We start from the raw sequence: 26,947 nt of genomic DNA, 5'->3' as shown, positions 1-26,947 counted from the left end.
TATTTTTATTTATAATATTTACTAGTTTTTACTATTATTATTTAACAATCTTATATTAGTATTATTTTTTTATAATAAAATTTGTGGTGGTATTAGGAAACTTGATAGAGTTTATAAAAATATTGATTTAATTTTAATAATAATTTTAAATATGTGTATACAATGTATACAATGAATGTAAAATAATCTACAAGCCTTTTCTATGAAAATACAACAATTTAAAATAAAATTGCAAAATTACATTATTATCAGTTATATAAGTTGATGAAAAACTCATATCAAACTTGATTTTTTAAAATGCCAATAGCATGTACAAAACAAAATAAAACTTAAATTTTTGTGTATATTACTTATTTTTTATTTATTTTTGTAACTAAATGTTGCTTATATGCAGTAAAAATTGAATAGGAGGAATACTTTTTAGGTACGCGGTCAGTAACTTTCCTCTATTCAATTGTATAATATATTTAAGAAATTTTTCCGTTGATCGTAATCTCTTAATATCTACTTTCGTACGTTAAAACAGCTAGACAATTGTGTGATTAGTTTCTTCCAAAGAAAGTGGGTACGAAGTTAATCGTAACGCAACTACCGGTTACACATTATCTCAGTTATATTTCGACTGACACACCTACTTCGTTACCTACGAAAGATTTCACATTATACCTGTGGAAACCATAGGTCCGTGCTCCATTTTCAACCGTCAGCCGAAAATTCACTTTGTGAGATCGTTTCTGTTGTTTCTTATTGCGGCAATTGTATTATTCGGGCGTGCCGAAACGGTACTACGAGTGGATATTGCGAAACGTCTTAATATATAATTGGATAATTTGCGTGACACAAATATTAGAATGCGAATTTATGAAATGTAATTTAAAACTTTTTATAAATTAATGAAAAGAAGCGTTACGAATTCTTGAAGAAAAGAAATAAAAATAGTTTCTGATAATTAAACACTGAGCAGAAAATATTTTGTCAAAATATTTAGAAAAGAATGTTACCTAATGTTTTCTTTGATATTTATTAGTTATAAAAAATTTTTTTTGTAATGATGAAATATGTGTTTCTGTGAAATATACTTATTTCATTTTTTATCATTAATTTGTTTATTTGCTAGGAATAAAATTTTATTTCGTCATATTTAAATAAAATTTTATTCTAGTAGAATAAATTTTTATTTCACGAATAAATGTTTAAGTTTTTTTTTTCTTAGTGTAATATGATAAATCTGTTTGAGAAAACGTACTTTTTATTTTTTAAAGTTTCTATTTTATCTTTAGCATATATTTAAATATATATTTTATTGAACATTTATATATTATTAAACAAAACAAACTTCATTAATTTGTGTTTCTGAAAAATATATAGCATCAATTTGATAGACTAAAAGAAGTAAATATAAATTCTGAGAATTAATTTTTCTGATGTTATCGTACATGCGGATCGAGTACTTTTATAATCCACAGGCTCATTATTTCCAAAGGAGTACTAACTCATCGTAAAATGTTTCTCATCCTGAATACATATTTTAACATCCGTAATGAACTAGATATGTGTTAGTGACTCATTGCTCTCGTAATGTGCAACGCCTCGGATATACTGCCTTTCGTACGGCGTTGCATGGCATAGTGAAATGCATCAGGAACTATGCTCTTTAAAAGTAAAGAACAGTAATTTTTCTTACGTTAACAATTAAAATAAACATCTTACTAAAAAAATTAAAGAGATCTTTTCTAATTTTAGAAAATAAAAATCAAATTTTCATATAAGGAATCAAAAAATTACATAAAATGTATGTTTTATATTAAATGTCTGAAAAGAAAAATTTCATTAATAATAGTGTACGTGTCGTAAAATGTAATGTATACTTTAGGAAAATTTTAGATTGCTTAATATAGATAGTTCAATTAGAAGCTGTTTTCATCATACATAAATTGCATCCTTATGTTGGTGTTGGATTACGTGCTAAGCGATGGGATATCATATAACTTAATTACGACGGATCCTTCAGAGATAGAGGTATATTAATATTATCGTCATTAGGAATCGTATTGTTTAGTCGCAAACATAAGTAAGGAACCAACTTCGTATATAATGAAAGCTCCACAACGAAATTATCGTAATTAGATTACTTCAGAGGATTTTTTGCGTACGTGTGTGCGCGCGCGTCTGTGTGTGCGTGGGCTGCAATTGTCATCTTTGTTACCGGTTTTCTTACGCGCTAGCTCACCGGCAGCGCGTTAGGCATATAGCGCATCTAACAAGTGACATAAACTGCCGCCGTTAAGTTATGTCAATCTACGTATTTATATCCGCCATGAGAGTGGCAAAAAACGGAATGGTTGTCACATTCTTCTGACGTTTATCGTGTGTAGGATAGAGAGGATGTTGCGCATGACCGTCATCCTGTGCATGGTCTATTCCGCGTGATTGAATCGCGTTAACACTTACTAGTGGCATTTTCATCTACTTGTCCGGTTATTATATGCAATTATCTACTTTTTCCATTGCCAATGAAAACTTATTAGAAATTTCTTAATTTAGTACTAATTAAACCTTATTATCATTTATATAATATATATAAATGATAATAAGGCATACTTATTTTTCCTTGTTTCTTTCTTTATCATCTTTCTAATTTTTAACAATTCTTGTAACTTTCTCTTCGTAATTTTTTCGTGTATAATAATTGAATCGATTAATGTATGTAAAAAGAAATTACTCTTTCTCTCTCTCTCTCTCTCTCTCTCTCTCTATATATATATATATATATATAGAGAGAGAGAGAGAGAGAGAGAGAGAGAGAAAGAGTAATTTCTTTTTACATACATTAATCGATTCAATTATTATACACGAAAAAAAAAATATATATATATATACATAAATACAATTTTTAAGTTTGTATTCACTATTGTGTTCAGTATATGGTAATCATATCGCTGCTGATAAGATTATATGCAATCAATACATTTGTCATGTAATATCGATTATATATAATTAACATAATTAATTAAATTTATATTAGGTATCAATTAGAACAACGCAAGCGCGCGCTACACGCGCGCCATTTATTTAATTGCATGTTTACATATAACTGAATATAAATAATAAAAACTTTAAAACTTAATTATACATTCATGATTAAGAATCATAGAGTTCACGATGATAAATAACAGATTATGTTTTTGATGACAGATTATGAAGAAATAAAAATAGAAATTGATTTGATTCATTATTAAATGTCTATAAAATTACTATAAATAAATAGAATACATTAATATCACATTCTCTAATTGATACCCATATGTATAACTTTTTTATGTTTTTTATATAACAAAATTTGTACAAAATTTAAAATTTAAACATGTTATAATTATTTAATATACAATAACGTTTATACTTAGCACGTGACACGTGCTAATTTTTATAACAGATTATGTTTTTGTACTAAAAAAAATATTATACACGAGTCATCAACTTCCAAGCACACGAGATTATCGTATATCAATAACTTCTGAATCGATCAAGTTCTAAATACTCTCAAACGATACCTTGGATAAAGATGTCATTACTTTTTCTATCCGTGTTCTACGGATGGAGATATCACAATGAAAAGTTTAATACTCTGAAATTTTATTTTCTGAGATACAATAGTATCACAGAAGGATCATTAGTGGGGTCACATAGTGGTCATTAAAAAAATCTTCAAGCTAGTGTTCAACTGCATTCTTAATTTCTTTCGATCTTTACTTAAAAATCTATACATACTCAGCCTTCTTTATACCCTTTCCACTTTCTAGTTTTTTTCTATTTTATACTCTCTCAATTTTTTCATCTTCTTTCATACATTATTTTACACATTTCTATTGTGTACACATGTTCACATTTTTTATGTTCAACCGAACATGGAATGAAAAAAAACGTCAACCGGACATGGATTGAAAAAAATACGTAAACCCGACATAGATTGAAAGTTATACGTCAACTGGACATAAATTAAAAATCATACGTCAACCGGACATAGATTAAACATCATACGTCAACCGGACATAAATTGAAAATCATACGTCAATCAGACATAGACTGAAAAAATACGACAATTGGACATAGATTGAGAAATACGTTTAAAGATGTTATTTTTATCCTTTTTCCAATTCCTTTCTCCTTAAGTATATTATTGAATGTTTATATGTAAATTTCCAAAAGTAATTTTGAAAAATTTTTTTATTATAACAGAAGTTACATAGTATTTTATTAATAAAAATTTAAAATTTCTTTTTTTACACTCATCGATTCAATTGCAATTAATATTAAAGTATTATATATGTATGTATGTGTATATATATATACACATATATATATGTATGTGTATATATATATACACATATATATACATCTGTTTCCTGTCGAAAAGTTTGATTGAGTGCGGATTTGTATGCTTTTGCTAATTTCTCGCATTTAACACACTACAATGGTAAAGTATATACCACTTACAGCAATTACAAAGAGAGTTACGATGATACTTACAAATTTTTATACAAGTCTGAAATAACTACAACTGTAGAGATACCTAGTCGTTTGTCGTTAAATGACAGCTACTATTGTCTCGCTCATCTTTTACCGGTAAAATAGAGAGCGTGTTTAGAAAGCAGTGGAACTTTCGCTAACGATATGCGGCCTGGCGTTAACCACAAAACCATAAATAAACCGTGGCCTATAATATTACGGTCCACTGAAACTGAGTTCAAGGTTGTACGCGTTATTGCAATCAAATATGTAGCGTAAAGCAATAAAAAGTACAAACGGTTGTTCGCGACACCACTGTACGATTACCCATTTTAAATTAATTGATTATTTACGCCTTAATAAAAGTATACAACTTTGTTTAAATAGACAACTTTGTTTATAGCTTTCGCAACGGCAAATTCAGCCATTGCACGGTATTCTATTAAGACCATGATACATCTTCTCGACGTGGCGTCGAAAATAAATCATCGATCTAATTTACTTTCGCGATTGTATTCACGCGCGCACGTTTCAAAACTTAGATAATATATTTAGCAACGGTCATTCACACGTATACACACATACGCACATACGGAAACACACGTACAAGTCTGTCTGGCGTGCTTTGATTTAACTCTTTACTCGACTCGTTCATTTTCGATGACTTTCACCTAGGCGCTCACAATCTACTTTTACCGCAAAATCAAATACATACGACGCATAATGCATATCCTTGTTTATTAAATTATCAATTGCCGTTGTAAACGCTTATTATACATTCGGGTTCGCTGAAAAAATCTGAAATTTATTATTAACGACATTACGAAAGCGCGTTGCAGATCCTGCGTACGAAATGTTCCTGCGTCGGAATTGACATTTCATTAAGATTGCCTTTCAAGCGAAACTAACATCGTACATGGTCATTATGCATATCGACGTTGATTAGATACGCGGAGTGACGAGAATAAGAGTTGCAACCCAATACATATGAGATTTATTTAACCTTTTCAGGAACAATTCTTTTGAGCCGGGCGAATAGAAAAGATATAAGTTAGGTGGAACGTGATGCGCAATAATGGAGCGTTCTCGGAGCATGACTTGGAAAATCGCAATTAAGACCGCTATTTTTGCAAGCCTACCTTTTTCAAGGCGGACTCTCGCGCGGCACGTGAGATGTTACTGCGCGCAGCGGGATAATTTTGTCTTTATTTTTTTTTACGGGCGAACAACGCGCCGATTGCGATTTCACAGCACGGCACGTGGTTCATAATCGGAGCGGAGAAACCGCCGCAGGTGGATAACACGTAGCCGTCGTTCGTGACGTAACGAACGTTTTACGTATACATCGTGCACGACGAGCGACGCCGCGCCGCGCCGCCTTTCCTACTTTTTCAATTTCTTCTCTCGCGGAAGCGCCTACCGCGCCGTGATTCAGCTGCACGGAACGAAAAATTGACAGCACGCCCCGCCGGGCGTCGGCCCGTTATTCTCTCACCTCGTAAAAATGGCCCGTTCGCATGTCCAGCAACACCTTGAGGCCGCCGCCGTCAAGTCGTATACCATCGAGGTAGTATTTCACTCGCGCGAAGGGTGAGGGACGCGGGAATTTGTAGCGTTTGTAATTTCTATTAAACAAGAGAGAGAGTCGATGTAATTGTTATCTGTGAGAATCTACTCACTTGTTTCATATAAACAAGCTTCAATCTGTAATCTTGGCATCAAATTAAAATAATGTGGCTTTAATGTGGCGAGATAATAAATAAGTGTGTGTCTTCTCACTTTCTTTGTTTCATAATAAAATATAATATAAATTATATTAGTGCGCCGCACATGTAACGTGCGACGGTATGTAATGAAATTTAATTATTACAAACGCCGCACGGTCGCGTGTGCTTTCTTCTTCCAATATGTGCAGATTTATGGAGGAACGCGGAAATAACAAAGCACCCACAGTTACTTACGAGTTACGAGTGTTTGCCACGGCTGTAATTTTATCATAAACAAACATTCGACACGCCCGTTTCGATCTCCATTCGTGCGCGTTGGATGCATTTCCGTTCGGCGATGCTTATTCCAACGAGCGAAAGTGGTTGATGATACTTGGGGGGGATTGGGGGGAAAATAAAGTGACAGCGCAACGCACATTTTCGCATTGATATTTTTCTTTCGATTATGCTTACAAATAATACAAAAAGAAAACAACTGTAACGTAACTGTAAGACTCTTCTTTACGAAGATTTATGCGCAATTGTCGTATCGTTAATTATGCGTATGAATTGCTAAGTAGTCGCTATGCATTTTAACGTTAACGAGTATTATTTACAGTATGAGTAGACAACCGCCGCTCCGAGCCCGTTATAGCAACGACGTGATTGCGATTAAACCACGAAATCATTGATTAAGACATATCTCCCTGCGGTGATGCATAAATCTCTTCAGAAATGTGCATCGAAAATTGCGTTCTACGGGAATACGGATTGTAAAGACGCTGTCAATTACAGCTCTTGTAAATTGAAACCATTTTCCGATCGATCATACGTGAGTTCTACTTTCGCGTTTAATTAAAAAATTGAGCGTTAATGCGTTCGTGACTTTGTAATAATTATTAAAACGATCTCTCGAGATTGTTTTAACAATTATTGAAAGACTTTGCTGAAGAAAAATTAGTTGTAGATTCATTAAATCTGCAATGACGTAAAATACACGAGAGATTTTCCGAGAAACCTTGTATAGTTTTCATTAATGACCGTCGAGTGATCGTGGTAAAAGTGATTTCGTCGGCGTACGCGACCTATCGCTGTTTCTTTCTCGGACCCGATATATATATATTTCCGCGGGCTGAACGGGCGGAACGCATTAAACTGGAATCGATTCTCACACTTGTGACAGAGAATGCAAATAGAAAGTCCGCGGCGGCTACGGCGCGAATAGAATGTTGTCCCTACAAACTCGACTACGCCGATAAGAGTGTATTGCAGTTTCCCCGGCGGTGAACCCTACTTGCGGCAAGCTTGCAAAATTTCACGTTGCAAAAGGCCGTGCACACTTCCTACCGACGTCCGCGTATCGAATATCGGAATTACTACTCAGTTGAAACGCGAGCGATACGTTCGCATCGCGAGACTCCCGTAGAGACGTAACGAAGTGGACGATCCTGGGAATTTCGATTGCGATGATACATTCGAAAGTATATAAGAAACGTTACGACGTATTAAATCAACAGAGAAGCTTCTATCGCGATTGTCGCGACGAGTTGCATCATTGAAAGAAGCGATTCGCATGATAATTTCAAGTTGAGTTGAACAAGCGTTGAAAATATAGATTTAAAATTACTCTTCAATTCGAAGAATGTAAAGTTTAGCGATGCGTATAATTGATCTCGTGTAACACTTTACGCAGACTGTTGGACTTTTGAGTGAAAGATTAAAATAGGCGAGAGAATGAGGTAACAATCAATTGCATATCACCATGTCGAGATGCATTCTATGCACTACATGACACAATATGGACATAGAGATGTGCAATATTGTCTGCCTGCCTAATCGAAAGTATCTCGAAACACCGGCGGATTTGATTCGACTAATTATCCCCTTTTGCCTGATCGCGTTTCACTCGCCTTTCATGCGACTCGATGTTGCACCGGATTGACGTTTTGTAATCGAGTCGAGCATTATTACGTGGCTCGGGCTTACGGGGTCGTGCATAAAAGGTCCGCGGCCGCGCGACGAAGTGTTCCGTTTGTATCACGGAACCTCTGTGGATATAATACCTTTACGACAGTATACGGCGTTAGGGATCTGCGAGAAATTGCCACGGTAATACATCGTACATGCGTGCATGAGTATTGCGTCAGGTCGTTGGCTTTCACTCTCTAACATGCCTCATAAACGTGCACGATACCGGGAGTGGAAAGAGAGGTGTTCTCGGAATCGGCCTGAGAAACGGAAGGAACCCCGTTCGTCGGTGTCAACTCGACGCGCGCGAATAAATAAAATTTCGCCGTTCTTAATGAACGCATTGTTTCAACAAGCCGTCGGTTACCGAAACGATACCTGAGGCACGCTCGAATAATTCTTTTTCTCGTCGTGTGTTTTCGGAGAGAATGAGGTTTATGACGAGATTATTCAACTGGGAAATCGTGGAAAAAAAAAGAAATAAATAGAAAGATATGATTATCTAAGAAGATTTAAATTTTGTCACGTATCACGTTTTGCCATTCGGCTCTCCCCGGGTTATTGTTACGAGCTGCACTAACCATGTAACCATGTACGCGCGCGCGGTTCCTCCATCCATTATCACATACTTTAATCTCTTTAACCTTTGTTCTCCGATTGCGCCGTTGACGGATATAATATTGTCGTTCGCGCGTTAGCCGAGACGAGAGCGGATAGCGCAGGAACGCTTTCGAGACACGCATTGGACGGAAGAGCGAGCGCTATATATATACAATTACAGTACGACTATCAAAGCATGAAAGCGCGCTATCGAGAACAAGGTAATTGGAAAAATCCCACGTTGCTGCAAAATGAGAATTACGGAAAGACCGCGCGCGATCCGTTCGACAAGGGAATGAACTTTGAATGTACTTCTCAGAAAGTCCCGCGATGTTTCGTGCGACGACGACGCGATGCGCGCGCAATGATGATAAAAATTCGCGACCTTATCGCGATACTTTTCATCGCCTTTCTCGCGTGTCGCGACGATTATATACCGCACACGCATTCCCCGCGTACAACGCGTGCATCGAAGCGCTCTTGCGTGCCATTCACTCGGCGATATACTTTATATATCCCAGCTTCGACGCCACGTGAGATATATACTTTATTATAATGCATGTACTCTTATATGTAATACCCTCTGTGTGTACGCACGGGCCAACGTTATGATGTAACCGGCGCGAGATCCTCGGCGGTTTAGCTCGCGAGGGATGCTCGAAGCAATACCGAATGATAAATATCGACGAAGGGCGATTCAAAGATCCGAGGAAGATCTCTTAATAATCGCGATTCAGATTGCATCAGTAGTTATTAGCGCTACCTCGGAGAAACTGATCGATCTGACCTACTGAAAGGGACGTGGTGGCGGTGGAAGCCTTCAAGGGCGCGACGTAATAGAACGCCTGGGGTTCTCTCTGTGACTCCAGCAGTTGAAGCCTGTGAGGTTGTTGTGGCTGTTGCTGTTGCTGCTGCTGCTGCTGCTGCTGCTGTTGCTGGCGACGTTGTTGCTGCGCGTAAAGCTGCTGAGACTGTTGCAGCAGCTGCGCCTGCTGCTTCCTGTAGAGCACCTCCTGCGGCTGGGCTACGGTCGGGGTGGGAGCCGACTGGGCCTGCTTATAGACTGGACGCTGGGCCTGCTGGTACTGCTGATACTGCTGCAGGCCGAGTAGGGACTGATGGGGCTGGGCTACGAACGGTTGGAGTTTGTGACTGAGGCTAAAGTCACCCACGGTTTGGGGCAGTGTCTGATAAAGCTGGGTATTGTACTGACCGGTCGCGGGATCGTATATGAGCTCCGATTGGTAGATAGGCTCGGCGGCTGCAGAGGCGGCGGTGACCGGCGTCTGACCGGTCAGCTTAACTCTCGAGTTGGTTTGGGGCGACGCTTGGGCGGTCTGCGGCCTCGCAACGGGGGTGGAAACGTGCGATCCGACCGTGTTCACGTAACGCTCGAGCTCGGCGGCAAAGTCGAGATGGGGCGTGCTAGCGGCGGTCGTGGTGCGCAACGGCGATATCGTGGCCGAAGGATGGGTCTGGGTGTAGAGCAGACTGCTAGGACGTTCGGTGCTACTAGGGGAGACGTATTGCGCGGCTACTTGGGCGACGTGGGGTCGTGGGGTTATCGCAACCGACTGGGGCCTGGGATGACGGGTCACTGGTCGACGAGTGGTGGTTTCGAGCGACTGATAGACGCTCGAGGTGACTGTGGGCTGGCTACGGAGGACGGGCGACGCAGTAGTCTGATATTGGGCCGTGGGGGTGGAAGCTAGCCTAAAGAGAGACGGACTGTGGGACTGCGTAGATTCGTAAATGGCGGTGGAGGGCGTGACTTGCACTATGGTCGAAGGTCTTCTAAAGGCCGATGGTCGCAGCTGCGGCTTCAGATCATCTTCGGTCAACTCCTGGCTGGCGTCGTCGTCGAGCTGGTACTCGGTCTGGAATATTGTAGTGGGTGCACGAGTGGTGGTCGGCTGATACGTGGGTCTTACGGGTCGAGGTACAGGCCTGACGACGGGATAATTCGCCGGTCCAGGCAGATCCTCTTCTTCTTTTTCCTCCTCTTCTTCCTCATCCTTCGGTGCGTTCGGGTCGCAGGGATTACCCGAGACGTAAGTGAACTCTCTTTTATTGCCGTCCGGATCGATGTAGCCGTATTTGCCGCGCACGACACAGTCGGTGCCACGGGTCTCCTCTTTGAAGGAACCATCGGCAGCTTCGTAGCCGAAGGTGAAGGACCCGTCATCGTTAACCTTATTGTAGTTCCTTATTGTCTGCACCGGTGGCGGCTTCGATGCGTGCAGCGCATCCTTAGATCGTGGCGAAGGAAGCGCGCGGGTGCGCGGTTGATAAACCGCCACAGTGTCGAAATCATCCTCGGCGGCCTGATTGTCCGCTTCCTCGTAGTACACTTGAGAATCCGTCACGCGAGGTCGGATCTGCACTCGCCGCGCTTCCGTTAGGGCGAGTAGACACGCCGGGATTACCTGGCAATGAAGAAGAATTTACTATAATAGACAACATATGCTGTAGCGATCGGTGCGCGGGGATATGATCATTAACGTGTTGATATGACGTTACGCGTGTTGCACACGGAAGAAAGTGGTCGGCGCTATTGCCGTCCGGATTGAAATTTTTAGAGAAGTTTCTCAAAGTGAAAACGGGAAGTAGAATAGGCATTTTTTTTTTTTAATAGAAATCGCGATATGTAAATTTTTTTTTTAATCTAGATAATATCGAATAAGCATATAAATTATCTGTTTTTAAAAACTTCTCGGTTTATTCAGGAAAACAATATTTTGATATTGCATCACTAGTTTCTACTTTCTAAAAATTTGAAAATGTACTTTTTATTTATTACATATACACAAAAAGAAGGTTTTGTTAATGTATTTAAAAATTTAGTTACATATAGATGCAAAAATTTCATTGGATCATCAAAATAATTATGAAATGCTCAAGCATAATTACTAATCAAAAATTTTAATATTTTATCAATTATTGATTATTTTGATAATTTAACAAAATTATTTTCAAATTGGTATAAAGTAAATTTTTAGACATTTAGCAAAACTATTTTTTCCGCGAATATGCATGATGTAAATAAATATTCAGTTAAATATTGAGGGATCTATTTTTTATCAATCGAGAATTAAAAAAGAGTAAACATAAGTCTGTAAACGCTTAAGGATTTGTGGTATTATATTTTAGAGTATTGCTACAAATTTAAAAATTTAATAAATCATTTTATTATTTTGTTTAAATATCTATATAAAATTTGAGTATAAGTCTTTTATTGGTTTAAAAGTTATTTAGTTTTTTATTTACACTGAAAAAATTTTAAAACAAAAAAAATTTTATTTAATAAGAAAATCATTTACTTGATGGATCCTAGCTTATTTATATAAATAATATAAATAATTTTTAATCAGACATTTTTTTCTTGCAGTTCTAGAAAATACTGTTAGATTATTTTTATAATTAAGATAATCAGATTTGTTAATCTAAAGAATTAATTTAATTAAGTTCATTGATTGAATGTATTGATTAAGTGTATTGATTAAATTAACGTTTGATTTTTCAACTTTAATTTACTGGAAAATCCAGAATTATGATGAACTGTGCAGACAATGCAGAGATGAATTAGACATATCATTACTCCATTATTAACATGTTTTTTTAAAAAAGTAAGAATTTTTATCTAAAAGTTTCATAAATATGAGGCAAAAAGAAATTTTTAAAAATATTTATTTGTTCTCCCAAAAGAGTTTTTGAAAATCGACTAAAAAGCAGCACGAATATCTCTTTAATAATATCAAGAGAGAGTATCAAGAGACAGACGACACTGTACGTGACCATAGTCAAGGACAACAAAGACTACAACCCAAGAGTAACAATACAAGTTGCAAGAATCAAATATTTAGTGTATGCAGGATTGATCACGTTTCTGCTTTTTTCCTATTAACCCCTTTAGATAAAGAAAAATTTAAGTGCCTTTAATCTTTCACTTCGATTATACACAAGTTTCAAGCCCTTATTCCAATTCTTTGTTACAATTTATTCACAATTATCATCTACTACCTCTTAATTCAAAAAATTCTTGTTAGTATACTTGTCGAAAAATGGGGAAACTGTTTGAATCTAGGCCAGGATTCACTCACGACGCTGCGTGATAATGTGTCGCCCCGGAAGTAGCATTTATAAATTAAATTTAAAAATATTTTACGTATACTATAATAAAACTGTAATAAAAGTTTATGCAAAAATTTATTTAGATTTACTTGCTCATTTAAAAGTTATTTATTTACGGAAAAAAGAGAAATTTTTAAACAATAATAATTTGAAACAGATCGTTTAAATGTATCGTTTAAGTCACAGAAATAATTAAAAAACGTCAAGTACTGTTGAGACGGAATCTTTGATAACTAATATTATTTTATATGTATATAGAATCGTAAATACATTCTTAGTTTCTATAAAACTACATAGTTTGTACATAGTTGTACATAGTTGGACTTAAAACGCAGTCATAAGCTGAAACTAGACAAAGTATCACAAATTAAATTGATCGTAAATTTAACAAAGATGCTACCAGCATTTTAAAGAAAAAAGTTTTACATGATAGCTTTCAGTTCGTAATGCATAGCCAAGATATTTTTAATTTTTAAATTGAGTAAAATTTTGGTAACAATGGAAACGGTGGAATATCTTGAGTACGAAGCAATTAATAAAAAAATATTTCAGACAAGAATTATATGACCTAAAGGGCGATAAATAATTCTAAAAGGAATAATAAATAATAGTAAACTTGATCATTTTCAAGAAATCCGATTTTTTCAAATTATATAAACATTGACACTTATTCATTTACGTTCTATGCAACGTAATATATTTAATGTGACTTTTCACAGGGAAGTAAATTTACCAAGTAATGGAAGAACTTGAGAATCCCAATGCTTTAACATTGATATTTATGTGCGTTGACAAACAACGGAAACTTAACACGCAGCGTCAAGTAGAAATGTACAATACTTGTCAGACGCTCGAGATCTTTTACTCGCGTCGAAGAGATAAGTACGTGGTTTTATCGCGTCACGCGAGGAGACGTAATCGAAATTGTTGGAGCCACTCGGGGCTAAATGGATACAGGCCTAGTCGGCCAGTCTGGTTTCCAAGCACGAAGCCGGATCCGCGTTACGGAGGTACGCTTATAGTCAATAGGAAGCAGAAGATGGAGCGAGGAGAGAGCGAGTTTCGCGGATCAGTGAACGCTCGTGTGCGCGCGAGCGGTATGCGCGAGCAAAATTCCTTATCGCTCGCTCGAACGCGACCGAACGCTCGGGCCTCGCGCGGCCGTTTGTGTACGCGAGTACGCGAGTACTCGAGATCACGAGTGTGGCGTACACGGCCCTGGTCGACGCCGTAAAAGGTTGTAGCCTGCTAGATTACATCTGGATTTGCTCTGATTCCACGACTGCGTCTGTTACGGCAAATTCCGTCTAGAACGGTTAGAATTTTGCGACCGCAAACACTTGAAATTTCTCTATGAATTATTGGCTACCCGATTATCTGTCTTACGAATCGAATCTGATCTTACACAGATACCCCACGGAAAGCGTACGATATTGCTATTGTGTACATCGATATCCAATTCCACGAGAAGTAAAGATCACAAAGATATGTGGATTTAATGACGCGATGGAATGAACGATGTAATACTTATTGGCAAATTCGTTAAAAGAGAGATACGTGCCGCGAGATTTATGTAACGCAAGATTTTTTATCTTATCATTCTCATGCGTTATGAGTCATTATTTAAACGGTCTTTCGATATTTCCCAGCTCGGCATTCCTCACTCGCGTCGCGTATCCCGCGTACAGGATACGCGAAACGCTCACGCGCGTTTTTCCTCTCGCGAGACGCTGACCGTGCGTCCTCTGACAAAACGTGGCCTCGACTTCCGGTAAGGCGGCTCTCTCGGTGGGAACCGCCCCGGCGCACACGTGTTACGTAATTTCTACTACTCGGCTGACCCGAATACGGGGCGAGGCTGGCAAGGAGCGCGGCCAGCGTGCCTGCCTACCGTGAGAGAGAAAGAGATTCAGATTCAGAGCGTCGTAACGTAACTCGGCGCGCATGTTTCGCCGTCGTTGCCGGCCGCGCCACCGCCGTCGCTTCTGGATCTCCTTGAACCAAGTCGAGAGCAAAACGCGCGCGCGGCACAAAAGACAGGCGGCGGTTAACCACACCTAGCGACGACCCACAGGAAACGCCGCGCAGACTCTCGCTGAATGCAATAATATAAAAGATAGACATGCGAAGAAGAAGAAGAAAAAAAAATGTCTATTATTCTCTGATTGCCGCGGACGTTGGGTCAATCGAAAGTGCCAGGAACGCAGGCACTAACGTTTTTATATAATGATGCGTGGAGAATTAATGAGCCTTTTACTTTCTCAGACATTCTATAGATTCGTATCTCCGTCCGCTTCAATTAATGTTGTTAATAATGCGTACATAATCAGCATGTTGCCTCGAAATTTTTATCGTCGTCCGTAAACCGAGCTTTGTTTTCCCTGTCAGCGCCGTTTTGCCGAGAATAACGAGAGAGTATCTCCGGACGCGGATGTGTATGTACGAGGTAGTCGTTAGATTCCGCGCGCGCGATAACGTTCGTTCCTCGAAGCGGCTCCGCGCGCCGTTACGAGCGTCGATAAGATCGACTCGCCCGACTTCGCGATGACCCGATCGGGAAATATTCGACGATTGCGCATTGGCACACGATCCGCCGTCCTTGGGACGGGAAGGCACGTCCTGGGACTTTCGAGCGATACGGTATGACTGCAGCGTGCTGGTCTTGGGCGTGAGTCGATTAATTTCCAAGTCGGCCTCGTGATAAAATGCCGGGCGTCTTTCTTCGACGTCGTCAACGACGACGACGGCAGAGACGACGCAGCAGCGCGTTGCGCGCTGACGAAACACCCGCCGGACTTAATTCGGCGCGCACATGACAAATGGGACGGTGTCGCAAGCATGGCCGAGAAGCATGCGAAAGTTGTCTCTCATAAGCGATTGCACAGCCGGAGCCCGCGCGCAGTCGCGATTTCAATTGCGAACGTAGAGTCAGGAACTGTAATGAGATGATTAGCCATTCATAGAGCTGTACCAGCTCTGTTATCCCACCTTCGTCACCTTCTGCGAACCAATCGGTTTTAAATCGGCGAAGCGAGGAGAAAGGAGGAGATAATCGTTACGCAGAATTTTCACGAGAACTTGCGCGAAACTTTCCTTCGTATATCGTCGACGTTTTGACGGGCGTTGTCGCTTTCTCGAAGCTCTTCAGAGCCGCTTCGCAAAGTTCGCGAGAGCCGATTCCCTTCCGGGTCTTGGATCTTTCGATCCTCCCCCGATCATTAGGTTCGTGATAAACCATTCGATTATCTAACCGACTATTTGAGGGAAACAAAATTGGCTGCGTTTTCAAGCGTTTCCTGAAAATAGGAAAGGTCTATCGGTCAAAGGTCTATCGGTCGGCACCAAACGGTAGGGGGACCGATTCGCGATCATTGGGCCCGTGAGGAGGGCGCGCGCTTGCTCGCGGCCGGCTACCAACGAAATCGACGAGAAGACTTGCAACGTCGTCATTATCGTCGGCCACGGTATACGCGCCCGCAACTGTCCGGACCATTGAAAGCGTGTACATAGGCTAATGACTCCTCCATCTGGTTCGGGTTAGGAGGAAAATCGTGACGCCGAGGTAGGGCTCTGTAATCAACGTTGTGGCATGCCAGTCACACACAGTGAGAGGCACGGACACATTCGGTCCGTGGTCCGATCCAGTTGGGCGCAATCGACCACGGCGCACCACGCCTCGTCTGAGCGAGCTCCCGCGCCCGAAGCTGTCTGGAGAAAGGAAGAATCGTTGCGCCGCGCAAATCCGCGTTCGCCGCGCTCAATAAGCATACGTCCTGCTTATTGAGCGCGTACTTCGTATCTTCGATTTCGATCATTTCCGCGACGTTTTTGCGAGCAACGCTATGTAAATTGCGTCTTCTTCCTATCTAGAGGCACGAGACAAGTACTCAAGACAATTTTAAGTACTAAAAAAAAAGTAAAATACACTGAAAGAAAGAAATCTGATAATAGCTAACAAATTTTATTTTTTTAGCATATTGATGCTTATTCAGTAATGTGTATAGAAAAGTATAGTAAATATTATATACGAACATAGAGAAGATAATATGGCTCTTGCATGATCACTCACGTAATATCTCTGTTATTAAACGATGACGAATTTTAGATTACTGATGGAATCATCTGTGTAGTAACCCGTTATTAGTGCAGTGGGTCTAATAAACAATAATCGACATTTGTTACAGGTTATTTTTACTTTCGCGTAGAATTGGATAGTATCTAGTTAAAAAGTTAAAGTTAAATAATAAAGTCAGAAAGTTAACTTTTAACTTATCTTAATATTCAATGATTTAATTTTTAACCTTAACTAGTTATTTTTAAAACGCATAAATTTTTATTTATTAACTTTTATTGTAAATTCAAATTTATCTATGTAGAAGAAAAACATTATAAAAAAATACACTTAAGAAACTATATTTTTTGTTACATATAAACTTAAATTACAAATAAAATATTAAATTTATTTGATGATTTATATTATAATAGTTTTGAGTAATTTAACTTTAAAAAATTAGAAATTTCTAATTTAATTTCAATAATGTTTGCCAAAATTAACTTTACAATTTAACTGAAATTAGTTTAACTTTAATGTCACTTTTAAGATAATTAAATTAATATTTTATAAGCCATCAATATTAATTTGATTTAAAATCTTTTTTAATTTAATTTAAAAAATATATTATGTATTGTATATTAAAAATATATATAAGTTAATAAACTTATTCAACTGTACTTTCGCGCATTTCAAAACTTTTTTAAAGTTTTTTATTCTTTTTAAACTTGGTGTATTATCACGAAAATATAAGTAGACTTAAGTATTTTTTTGTTATTTAATATTTTATTTGATTACACATATCTCGAGTAATGCAAAGTTAAACATAAATAGCATGAGATTTTCTAACGCAATCCCTTAAGTGCGTTGGCGCCTCAACAGGCATTTTTTTCACATCAAAGTAATTATTCGATAACTTGATGATAGTTCTCCTAATCTATAATTTACATTATAAATTACGTATTATGGATTCAGTACTATAGTCTATGCGGAAAATTATATATGCATGCATACATTTGCATATATTTTCTCCTTGTGTTGAATCGATGTATAACTTTATAATAAGACACTGTGCTTTTTAAATGAAATCAATTTTGGTAAGGAAGGAGGACACATTTCCGCTTCTTTTCTTCGACTCATTATGCAATGTTGTCACAATTTTAAAAATGACATCCTAAGTAATGAATATTTCTTTGAATTGATTAAACTTTGAATTGATTAAACAATACATTGACCACACTGAGAAAAAATACTTAAAAATTTATTTGTAAGATATAAATTTATTTTCCTAAAATAAATCTTTATACTCTAAATACAGCAAAGTGAAATGTTATATTTAGTTAATAATCTAATTAATATAATAATTCAAAAAAATGAATTACATTTTATTGAAATAAAATATATTTCACAAAAATGTATATTTTGTCATCACAATTCAATTCTTTTTATAACCAATAAATATCGAACAAAATGTTACATTTGCAAAATAACATTTGTTTACTAATATTTTGACTTTTTTCTCAGTGTAATGTAATAATTATTAAGTTTTCCAATTAAAATATTAATTATTAACAAAGTTATTGTATGTACAAAATGGAAATGGGGGCTGTAATGTCACCTCCTTTTCTAATAATAGTAACCAATCAAGAAAGTAAAATTAGTGTTTAGTTGGTTTTAGTTATATTAACAAAGTATTTAATTAAAATTATTTCAACAAGGCTTCAGTAACTCATTTAGTCTAGTTTTATTATTATTACTAAACTTTTTCAGCGACTAGTTGTAAGTACAATGAATGATTTAAAAACTGTACGCAATTAAGGAAACTTTTTGGTATAATATTCAATTATTCTTTCACAATTTTACGAAAGAAATAGTCTTTGATATATTACGTAACGACAAAATAATTATTTGCCGGCAAGATCCAGAATCGCTCAATTTTACGCCGAGTACAATTTGATGGCGGGAGACGATTAATAAGCAATATCCACTTTACTCGGCTAGCCGTGGGTTTTTAGAGAATGAAAGAACTTCGTACCGCCGCGTGGGATCAATCATGCAAGCGGGAGAGCCAATTACCGATCTACGATTAGCGGCGATCTCGTAACGCGCGCTGTTTGTACGTCGTTTCACGTAAAAAAAAAAAAATCGGAGGAAGTCGTTGAAAGCGAATGCGCGCGCTTACGGGAAATTATTGCTATACGTATATAATACTTGTTACACTGGTCCCGGTCTCGAGCTAAATAGACAAATGGAACAGTAAGATCGCGCGCGCGGCGTCAAGGAGCCAAGATAACAAGTGGTTCCTTTCACGGTGAAGGTGACGCGTCAGTTTCGAAAGAAAAAGAAAAATAAGATCCGCGACGAGACCGGTTGCGCTTAAGCAGCCGCGCGTTCTCGATTTCATTACACGCATACACACATATACATATACACGCCCTCTTGCATACGTACGTCCGTACACGTTATGTAGATCGGTCGCGCGGACACCGATACGGTGAACGTTCCTCTCGCGTATCACGCTAGGAAGTCGTTAGAATAAATCGCCTGCAACTTTCCTCGTTCAGATTTCCGGAAGCGGTGGAAGCTGCGTGCCGATCGTGAATTCGTTTCTGATTAACTCAGCGTTTATTATCGGTAATTAGTAAAGCGACTGACGGCCGTATCGGATCCGCTTTATCTCAAGCCCGGCATGATTAATTGCATCGCGCGGGCACCAGGAAGGGGAGATACTCCGAACGCTATTTACACAGGTATCAATACATTCTGTTCGCGAATGAAGATGGTGACGTAACGAAAACACAAACCATGAGAACGTCCGTGAATTGTTTTATTTATCAGCACGCGTGATAAATAGCACGCGGAAAGTTCTGAGAGTAGAGTATTATTTCCGGGATAGGCACTCGCGCGAGTTGTAGAAAAGTGGAAGTGTGGATGCTGTGTGACGCAGGTATGAGTCAATTCGAACGGGGAAACGCGATATCCGTGTCGGATCCTTCTGGCTATGATTAAACCACGCGTCGATGCAATTTCAGTCTGAGGTTATTACTTATACAACTGATGCTCAAGGAGAAATGCTTATGATTAAGATAAGAAATTAATCCTCAGCGGCAATATAATCGCGGGTGTGTTGAGACCGCATTCAGCCTTGCGGATTGAATTTCTTCTCACATATCTAGGGATCATCGAAGCGTCGCCAGTCAGATTTGTCATATCACGACAATCGGCGAGCAACGAGGACGAATAAAATAGCCGTAGAAAATCCGCCGCGTCACGGGAGTCGGATAGTAGCGAACATTAGTAACATTGGCAAGGATAGACGGATGACGAAAGCAACCCAAATAATTTATCGCCTTCGTAATTACATCGTGACGTAACCCTGTTTGACGCAATCCAGAATTGAGATCGCCCCCCACCGGAAGGTGGATGGAGGGTTGCATCTCAAGGTCCCGCGCTGGTTGGGAGCGGGATATTCGTGTGGCGTGTCGAACGCACATCGCCGAGAAATTGTGTGTGTCTAGGAAAAATGCGAAAGAAGTGTTTGCGACGATAGAAAGTTACGAGATTGCTCGTACAGGCAATCTCTGGCCTGCAGCAAAGAATAGTGCGAGAGATATGTTAATCCGCGCCACTGTTGAAACGCTGACATTTAAATAAGACGACGTTTTTTTTTTCTTCCATCACTTTCGACACCTGTCTTCGCGTCTCTTCGCAGTGCAGAAGCAACGGTGTGTAGATTGCCAATGATAACCGACGTACAACAATGAGTGTACCGAGCAACCGTGTAGCGCCCACGTTTATCAACGAGCGAAAGTCACACGCGTAAGGCGTCCCGATTACGTCCAACGCGGCCCCGACGAGGACGCCAGAAGGATGTGGACCGCCGCGTAAAGAATCGACCTGACAGCTTTCATTACCTAGCGCCGTTATTTTCCCGCGCTGTCTTTCTACGGCGACGGGAAGATGACTTTCTCGAGTTGAGGACTCGATCGACACGCGAGAGAAGACACGCGGACGGAACCTTATCGTCGTCGCTCGTTCGCTCGGCGTTTCGGCGTATCCGCCGGAAGTGAGAAAACGCAAGAGTAGAGATAAAAATGAAAAGAAACTAGAAATTTTGAAAAAAAGTTCATTAAAAAACAGTTTTTTATTTTGGCCTTGGAAAGTTTTTTACTCGGATATATTTTTTGACATTTAACGCTGTACTATTGTTCTAATATTCAGTTTTTTTTTGCATTTATTCAACACAGATTTACGTATAAAGATAAGCAATGTTGCGCTTAGGCGACTTAAAATTATCTAGGTAAAGATGAATTACATTTAAATGTATCTTAGATTTGATCAAGGTGATTTTATTTTAATTTATACAGATAAAAGATAAACTTATATATAATTTCATCTAGATACATTTTTAGATATTATTGTTATTGATCAAAACAATTTAGGATATAGGAGCAACAAATTCATATTTTTATTTCTAATTTTTTATTTCTTTGAAGTTTTTCAAATAATCTAATCTGATAAAAAGTATTTCTCTTTGGAATCAATACGCAAATAAAAATCAAGCTTAAAAATAGGAGGAAGATATAACTCACATTATATGATTAATGAAATTCCTTGTAAAAGTTTTCGAATTTACAGTTTTGGAGTAATTTTTATATTGTACTGCTACTGATCTGTGTAATCTGGGCTGTCTTCTGATATATACAACCAGTACTAAAAATATCTATAATTCATGTTACGCATAGATTTCTTATACTGGCAGTAAATTACGGAACGCAACTCCGTTATCATTTTGAAAAATTCTCTTATTAAGATAAATGATAACTTACAAGAACAATGCTTCATTCTCGTCATTGTTCATATTATCTTAGAAAATTTGAAAAAAGATGACATGTCTTTTATCTAAGATAAAGATAATATGCATTGTAATAATCTAGATAAAGATAAGATAAAACTATTCTTTTGTCCAGATGATTATCTAGACAATTTTATATAGATAACATATACACTGAAGATTAATGTAAACGTTCGAAATATAGTGGATACGTATCGACGATGGAGACCATTGTCGATAGGAAACCGTAAATAAAAGCTCATCATAATTGAGCAAACGTATCTCTTTTGTGCTTAATTAATCATTAGAAATACAAAATAAAATCGGAATATCGTATCGAACAAATATCAAACGTTTTAAAAATAAATATTAGAAAAAAGAAATGTCTTCTTTTTAGTATTTTGGCAAAGGTACAGCTCATCAAAAATATCCGCTTTTTCATTTCTACGCGAGAGAATGAACGGGAACGCTGATTCGCGCGCGCGATTATTCTCACGTAAGGTCGAAACAAGTATTTGAAAGTGCAACGCGGTGTGCACGCGCGAGCTCGGCGTTAACAAAGGCGGTGCTCGGCGCGCAAAAGGTGCTCGGAGGCTCGAGTACTCGCGCGGGTGGTTTCGCGCGCGGCGCGGCGAGAGCGAACGTGACTCATTTCGTATGGGCATCGGGCGCACATTGGTATGGGGCGCGCGAGGCACATGGCGTGCCCTTGTCTTCTGAAAACTGCGCTGACCACACCGGCGATCTATTTGCGTTAAGAGTTCCATTCGCTCTCACTTTCTTCCGTTCGGTCGACGAAACCTCACGCCAAGCCTCACGTTTCGTATTTTACGGCTCAGCCAGCCTCGCGCGCTGGCGCTCCGACTTTCGTTTTTCTTTATCATTAGAATGTCATTCGGCTACATGCTTTTTCAGATTGCCGCGCGGGAAAGTTGAAAGCAGATTAATAAGCGCGCAATTTGGGGCTCGCCAATATTTCACTGCACCTTTATTTCACGGCACCGGTTCTTTCATCAATTTGCAACTGATTATTCGTTAACGAAGAATGTTGAGGCGACATTGCTCTTTTTCTCTTTCTTTGGAATTACTTGAAGAGTCAAGGAATTTTTGCAAACTGGACTCTTAGTTACTGATGAATAGATTATTTTTTTTCTATCCTTTAATTAATTCTATAATTTCCAAACTCTGCTTCAATAGAATTCAGCTGAAATTAATTGGAAGGTAATTACGAGCATTATTTAATGTCGAATATGGAAAGTTACGAGAGGAGCAACACCCACACAAATTTCCATGCGGAAGATCAACGTCAAATTAATCTCATTATCGTAATGGAGGGTTCCATCTCTCCTATATCGCAAGACGCCATCGCGAATTTCAGCTTCGTCCCGCTACGCGGGATGTGTACGTGTGTGCGCGCAATGATCTCCTCTACCCGATATTTCTAAACCACCCCACCTTATGCGGCAAATTTAATGCGTTCGCCCGGTTATGTGCATCCACAATACCGGGCGTAATTATAACACTGGCGGCGCGGTGCGTTTCGAAAGGAGCGACCGCTCTCGGAGTCGCTCGAAAGATCGGCATGCCCTTAATTTATGGATTTGCCAGCCTCCCGTGTGTTGCGATATATTTCTTGCTCTCACATTTTCTTCTGAACCGGCCCGCCTAATGAGACTGCCGCCATGAAGCAAAAACGGGAAAACCCGCTTCGGAATGCTAATTAGCCCGAGCTAACACAGTTACTGCGAAACTTTACATCGTTTTTTCCTCGCTCCTCCTCTTTTTTTTCTTTAAAGAAGCGCACTGATAGTTATTCCGCGTCTTCTGTAACAGCAACAAAAAAAAAATGAATTCTCCGAAATTGCACCCGATTTTCCATCGAAAGCGCGCGTTCGTAAATTGACGGGTGTTCGATGAGCCGATATAATTGAGGAGTATGCGGTAATCGATTTCCTGTTGCGTAATGACGGTAAAAAGGAGGCCGTAAAGTGACGTGCTCCACAACAATGGCTTTAGGTGCCTTCGGCGCGTCAATATCTTCGAGAGACGCGTGGCGAATGAGAGAACGAAGCCTTCGCGCGCTCGTCTTCTCTCGGGGATCGTTTATCGCTGAAGAATCACTGCTGAAAGCGGGCGAGAGATCTGCTCCTATTATATATATTAGCCTCGCTTTCGCAATTCGGCGTTACCGAAGTTTCTCTCCGTCATCTCGTCGTGGTCGTCGTTATCACGCCGGCTCCGGGAAAATGGGTTTCTCGACGACGACGACGACGATCGCCGTCGAAGACAAGTCGTTTGTACTCAGTTTCATCCCTTTTTTATCGCGAATCGCGCATACGATTTGTACGTCGGCCGTTCGTGCCCGAGCGACTTTGTTCGAGTGAGGAAAAAGCGCCGCCGCTCGATTCGGCGTTCGATCTCCACGACAGACAAGCTGCGTCATTGGAAACCGACGTTTCCATCGCGGTTTCTCGCGATTGCCGGTATCGAAAACTGGGAGAAGTGCTCTTGATTCGTCTCGCGGAAAGTAAAAATGCGCCTTTGTGCACTTTCTGCCTTCGCGGTATCGACCCGTTGCCGCGGGGGGAACACGCTCGATTGGCGTACGTCGGCGTCGGGGATCTCGTGCGTCGTCGTATCGCCGCGAAAAGTTTCGCGAAAACAGACGTCCCATATTTGTGTAATCGGTGAAAGTGCCAATAATCAGACTACGCCAGGCCACTTCTCCGGGTCGCCGATCGTTCGATCGCACCGATTTCTTGGTCTCGGAGAGCTCGAGGCTCGTTTCGCTCACGCATGCATCCGCATCTGACAATGAGTTATCTTCCACCTCGTCGACGGCGTAAGTGCGCGGATGCACGTGCGAAATTGTCTGCGTCTGCGTTTCACGCGATTAATTCCTCGAACGAACGAACGAACGAGCGAGAGATCGGGTCATGAAACTCGAGAGACGGGGAAACGATCGCGATACAGAAGCCCCCGCTCTCGTGAATTATTAATAAGCGTTTAATTGTCGCCTCACGCGCCGAGCCGCGGGAAAAGGAATCGGAGAAATCGACGGCGCTGATATCCTCCTGCATTTCTTCGCACGATTCGCGAATTATGCTTGCGCTGCGAGCGTACGGGTGAAATCGGTAATTATTAAACTGTTCCCACAACAGCCTGACAGACGGCCGGGCTGTTTATGGGCGTAAAGAACACACGTGGGTAATAGATTTATTATGCGCGTTTGAGTAGACGCGCGAAAGTAATCGACAATATTCATATTAGCTTCAATTGCGTTGACTCAAAGTTGACCGGCCGTCGTAAGAACTCTCTGCACAGATACAGGAAGAGACATCCTGCCAATCGATCTCGGCTCGAGAATGGTAAACCGTGGACCAGCGGTACACAGCATGGACCAGTTATAAGATAACGCTAGCTGTTGCAATCGGAATGTAACGAACGGAACTTTCACTATCAATCAATAGAGCACTTAATGAGCTTGTTTGAAGGATGTAAGTCACCGCGAAAGATTTTTCGGGCTGTAACGAGACACGTAGCGCGCCGCGTAGTGCGCTCGTAAGACGCGGATTTCGATGCGCGAGTCTGCTTCCCATTCAACAAAAGATTACTCAACCGTCCGGGCGCGGCTTTGTTAAGACAACGGACGGATGTCAACAACTTGGCCTGCGGCATACAATTAATTCGCGACTATTCGCGGGAAAACTGTTGCGAATTTTTTAGTTCAGCGGTCTCTTCTCGCGCGCAGCGTCCGTCGCGTCTTTTCGCACGAACGCGCGCGAACGACAAAAGGGGGATTTCCAACGAAAATTCTCGTGGCCAATGCTCAGTACACCCGAGTGGGCGGACACAATTCACTTTCCGTTGTTAATCACGCGCAGTCTATGAATTAAAAATTCCCTCACACGCGCGCGCGCGCAAATTGTAACAATGAACCGCGTAGATCTTATCGAGATTCTGACTTTCCTGCGTTAATTACGGTTAATTTGATGTAGGTCACAGGATAATGATCGGATAATTGTTAAGACGTTGCGATTAATATATTTTAATGTAAAGGATGTAAACGTTTTTTATATTAATCCACGATACGTTTTGACGCTAGACTATGCTATAACTATATATCCACGATAAATTATGATAGTGGATAAATACACAATAATGAATAAACAATGTAATATTCATGTTGATTTTAAAATCTTATTAATAATGCAAATGTAATTATCAATGATTAGCACTTATATGTCAATTTTATGAAAAAAAGGTTAAACAATTAATTCGCATAATGCATAGTGTACAAAACGATCTAAATAATTTAAAAAAAAACACGTAAAGAATTTTATTGCCAGGCAATATTGTTGCACAAAATGCATCAAATAGAATACTAAAAAAAATTATTTTTTTTTTACAGTTTTGTTGCACTTGTGCACTTATTACTTTTGAAAGCTTTTTGGCAGTATGCTGTAATATTCGTCTGTAATGTCTTATAATTATAGCACACATTAGAAATATAACTTTTAATCAATTAGATTTCTCTCTTTGAATTTTTCACAAATTTAATGAGTTGCATTAAGTCAAATACAAATGTTAAAAGGAAACAAGGCACAGAATTGTAACACGTTAAGATTTTTGAAAGCTGTTCCCGAAGGTAAGGAACCGATTAACCGCGAGTTGTGAACACGGTCAACGAGAAGCAGGTGTTAAAAAAAAATAACCGAATAATTTGGCACGTACCAGCAATATAATCCTCATGGTGCACGCGTCGCTGACGAGGAGGGGGAGGTACTACTTGTCGGGGAACGGTCCTCCGTGAGTTTCACTGAGAGAGTGCAGCCGTATAGTACCGTGCTCGATCCTTTATAACCTACCAGAAGGCTTTTGCCCATAGTGGGGATCCGGTCGTCGGATAGCGGGCTACGTCCTCTTCGACACCGCGACACCCGCGAATTAGATTCCGGCTGTGCCCAGGGAGAACTGGCGACATGGCCATTGCCAAACAGGCCCGCGCCCCGCTGCGCTTGCGAAATCTCTCGCAGTACACGTTGCGTGTACGGTTGAAACGTAGTAAATGTGCGTGAATACCATACCGCGAAAGAGGAGACACGTTGATCTCCGAAAGGAGTACGGGAATCGGATCGGGCAGGGTCGTGA

At 39.6% G+C, this 26,947-nt stretch overlaps 1 protein-coding gene across 2 annotated transcripts; it reads right to left on the bottom strand.

Moving 5' to 3' along the window:
• Window positions 1-6,646: 6,646 nt before the first annotated feature.
• On the bottom strand, window positions 6,647-26,708 carry LOC105198199 (probable serine/threonine-protein kinase DDB_G0267686). 2 transcript variants are annotated; one of them, XM_039456228.1, is made up of 3 exons: window positions 26,531-26,708; window positions 9,994-11,206; window positions 6,647-9,909 (listed from the first exon to the last, which is right to left on the bottom strand). In XM_039456228.1, exons 1-3 carry the CDS (start codon window positions 26,546-26,548, stop codon window positions 9,524-9,526), a joined length of 1,617 nt encoding a protein of 538 aa, XP_039312162.1. In that variant the 5' UTR covers window positions 26,549-26,708; the 3' UTR covers window positions 6,647-9,523. The 2 variants fall into 2 exon arrangements, with proteins under 2 accessions (XP_039312162.1, XP_011163153.1); XM_011164851.3 differs by having other exon boundaries at window positions 6,647-11,206.
• Window positions 26,709-26,947: the final 239 nt, after the last annotated feature.

Source organism: Solenopsis invicta, chromosome 12 (assembly GCF_016802725.1).
Source record: "Solenopsis invicta isolate M01_SB chromosome 12, UNIL_Sinv_3.0, whole genome shotgun sequence".
NCBI classification, from domain to species: Eukaryota; Metazoa; Arthropoda; class Insecta; order Hymenoptera; family Formicidae; genus Solenopsis; species Solenopsis invicta.
The sequence above is the reverse complement of the archived record's forward strand: the minus strand, read 5'-3'. Positions and strand labels throughout refer to the sequence as shown.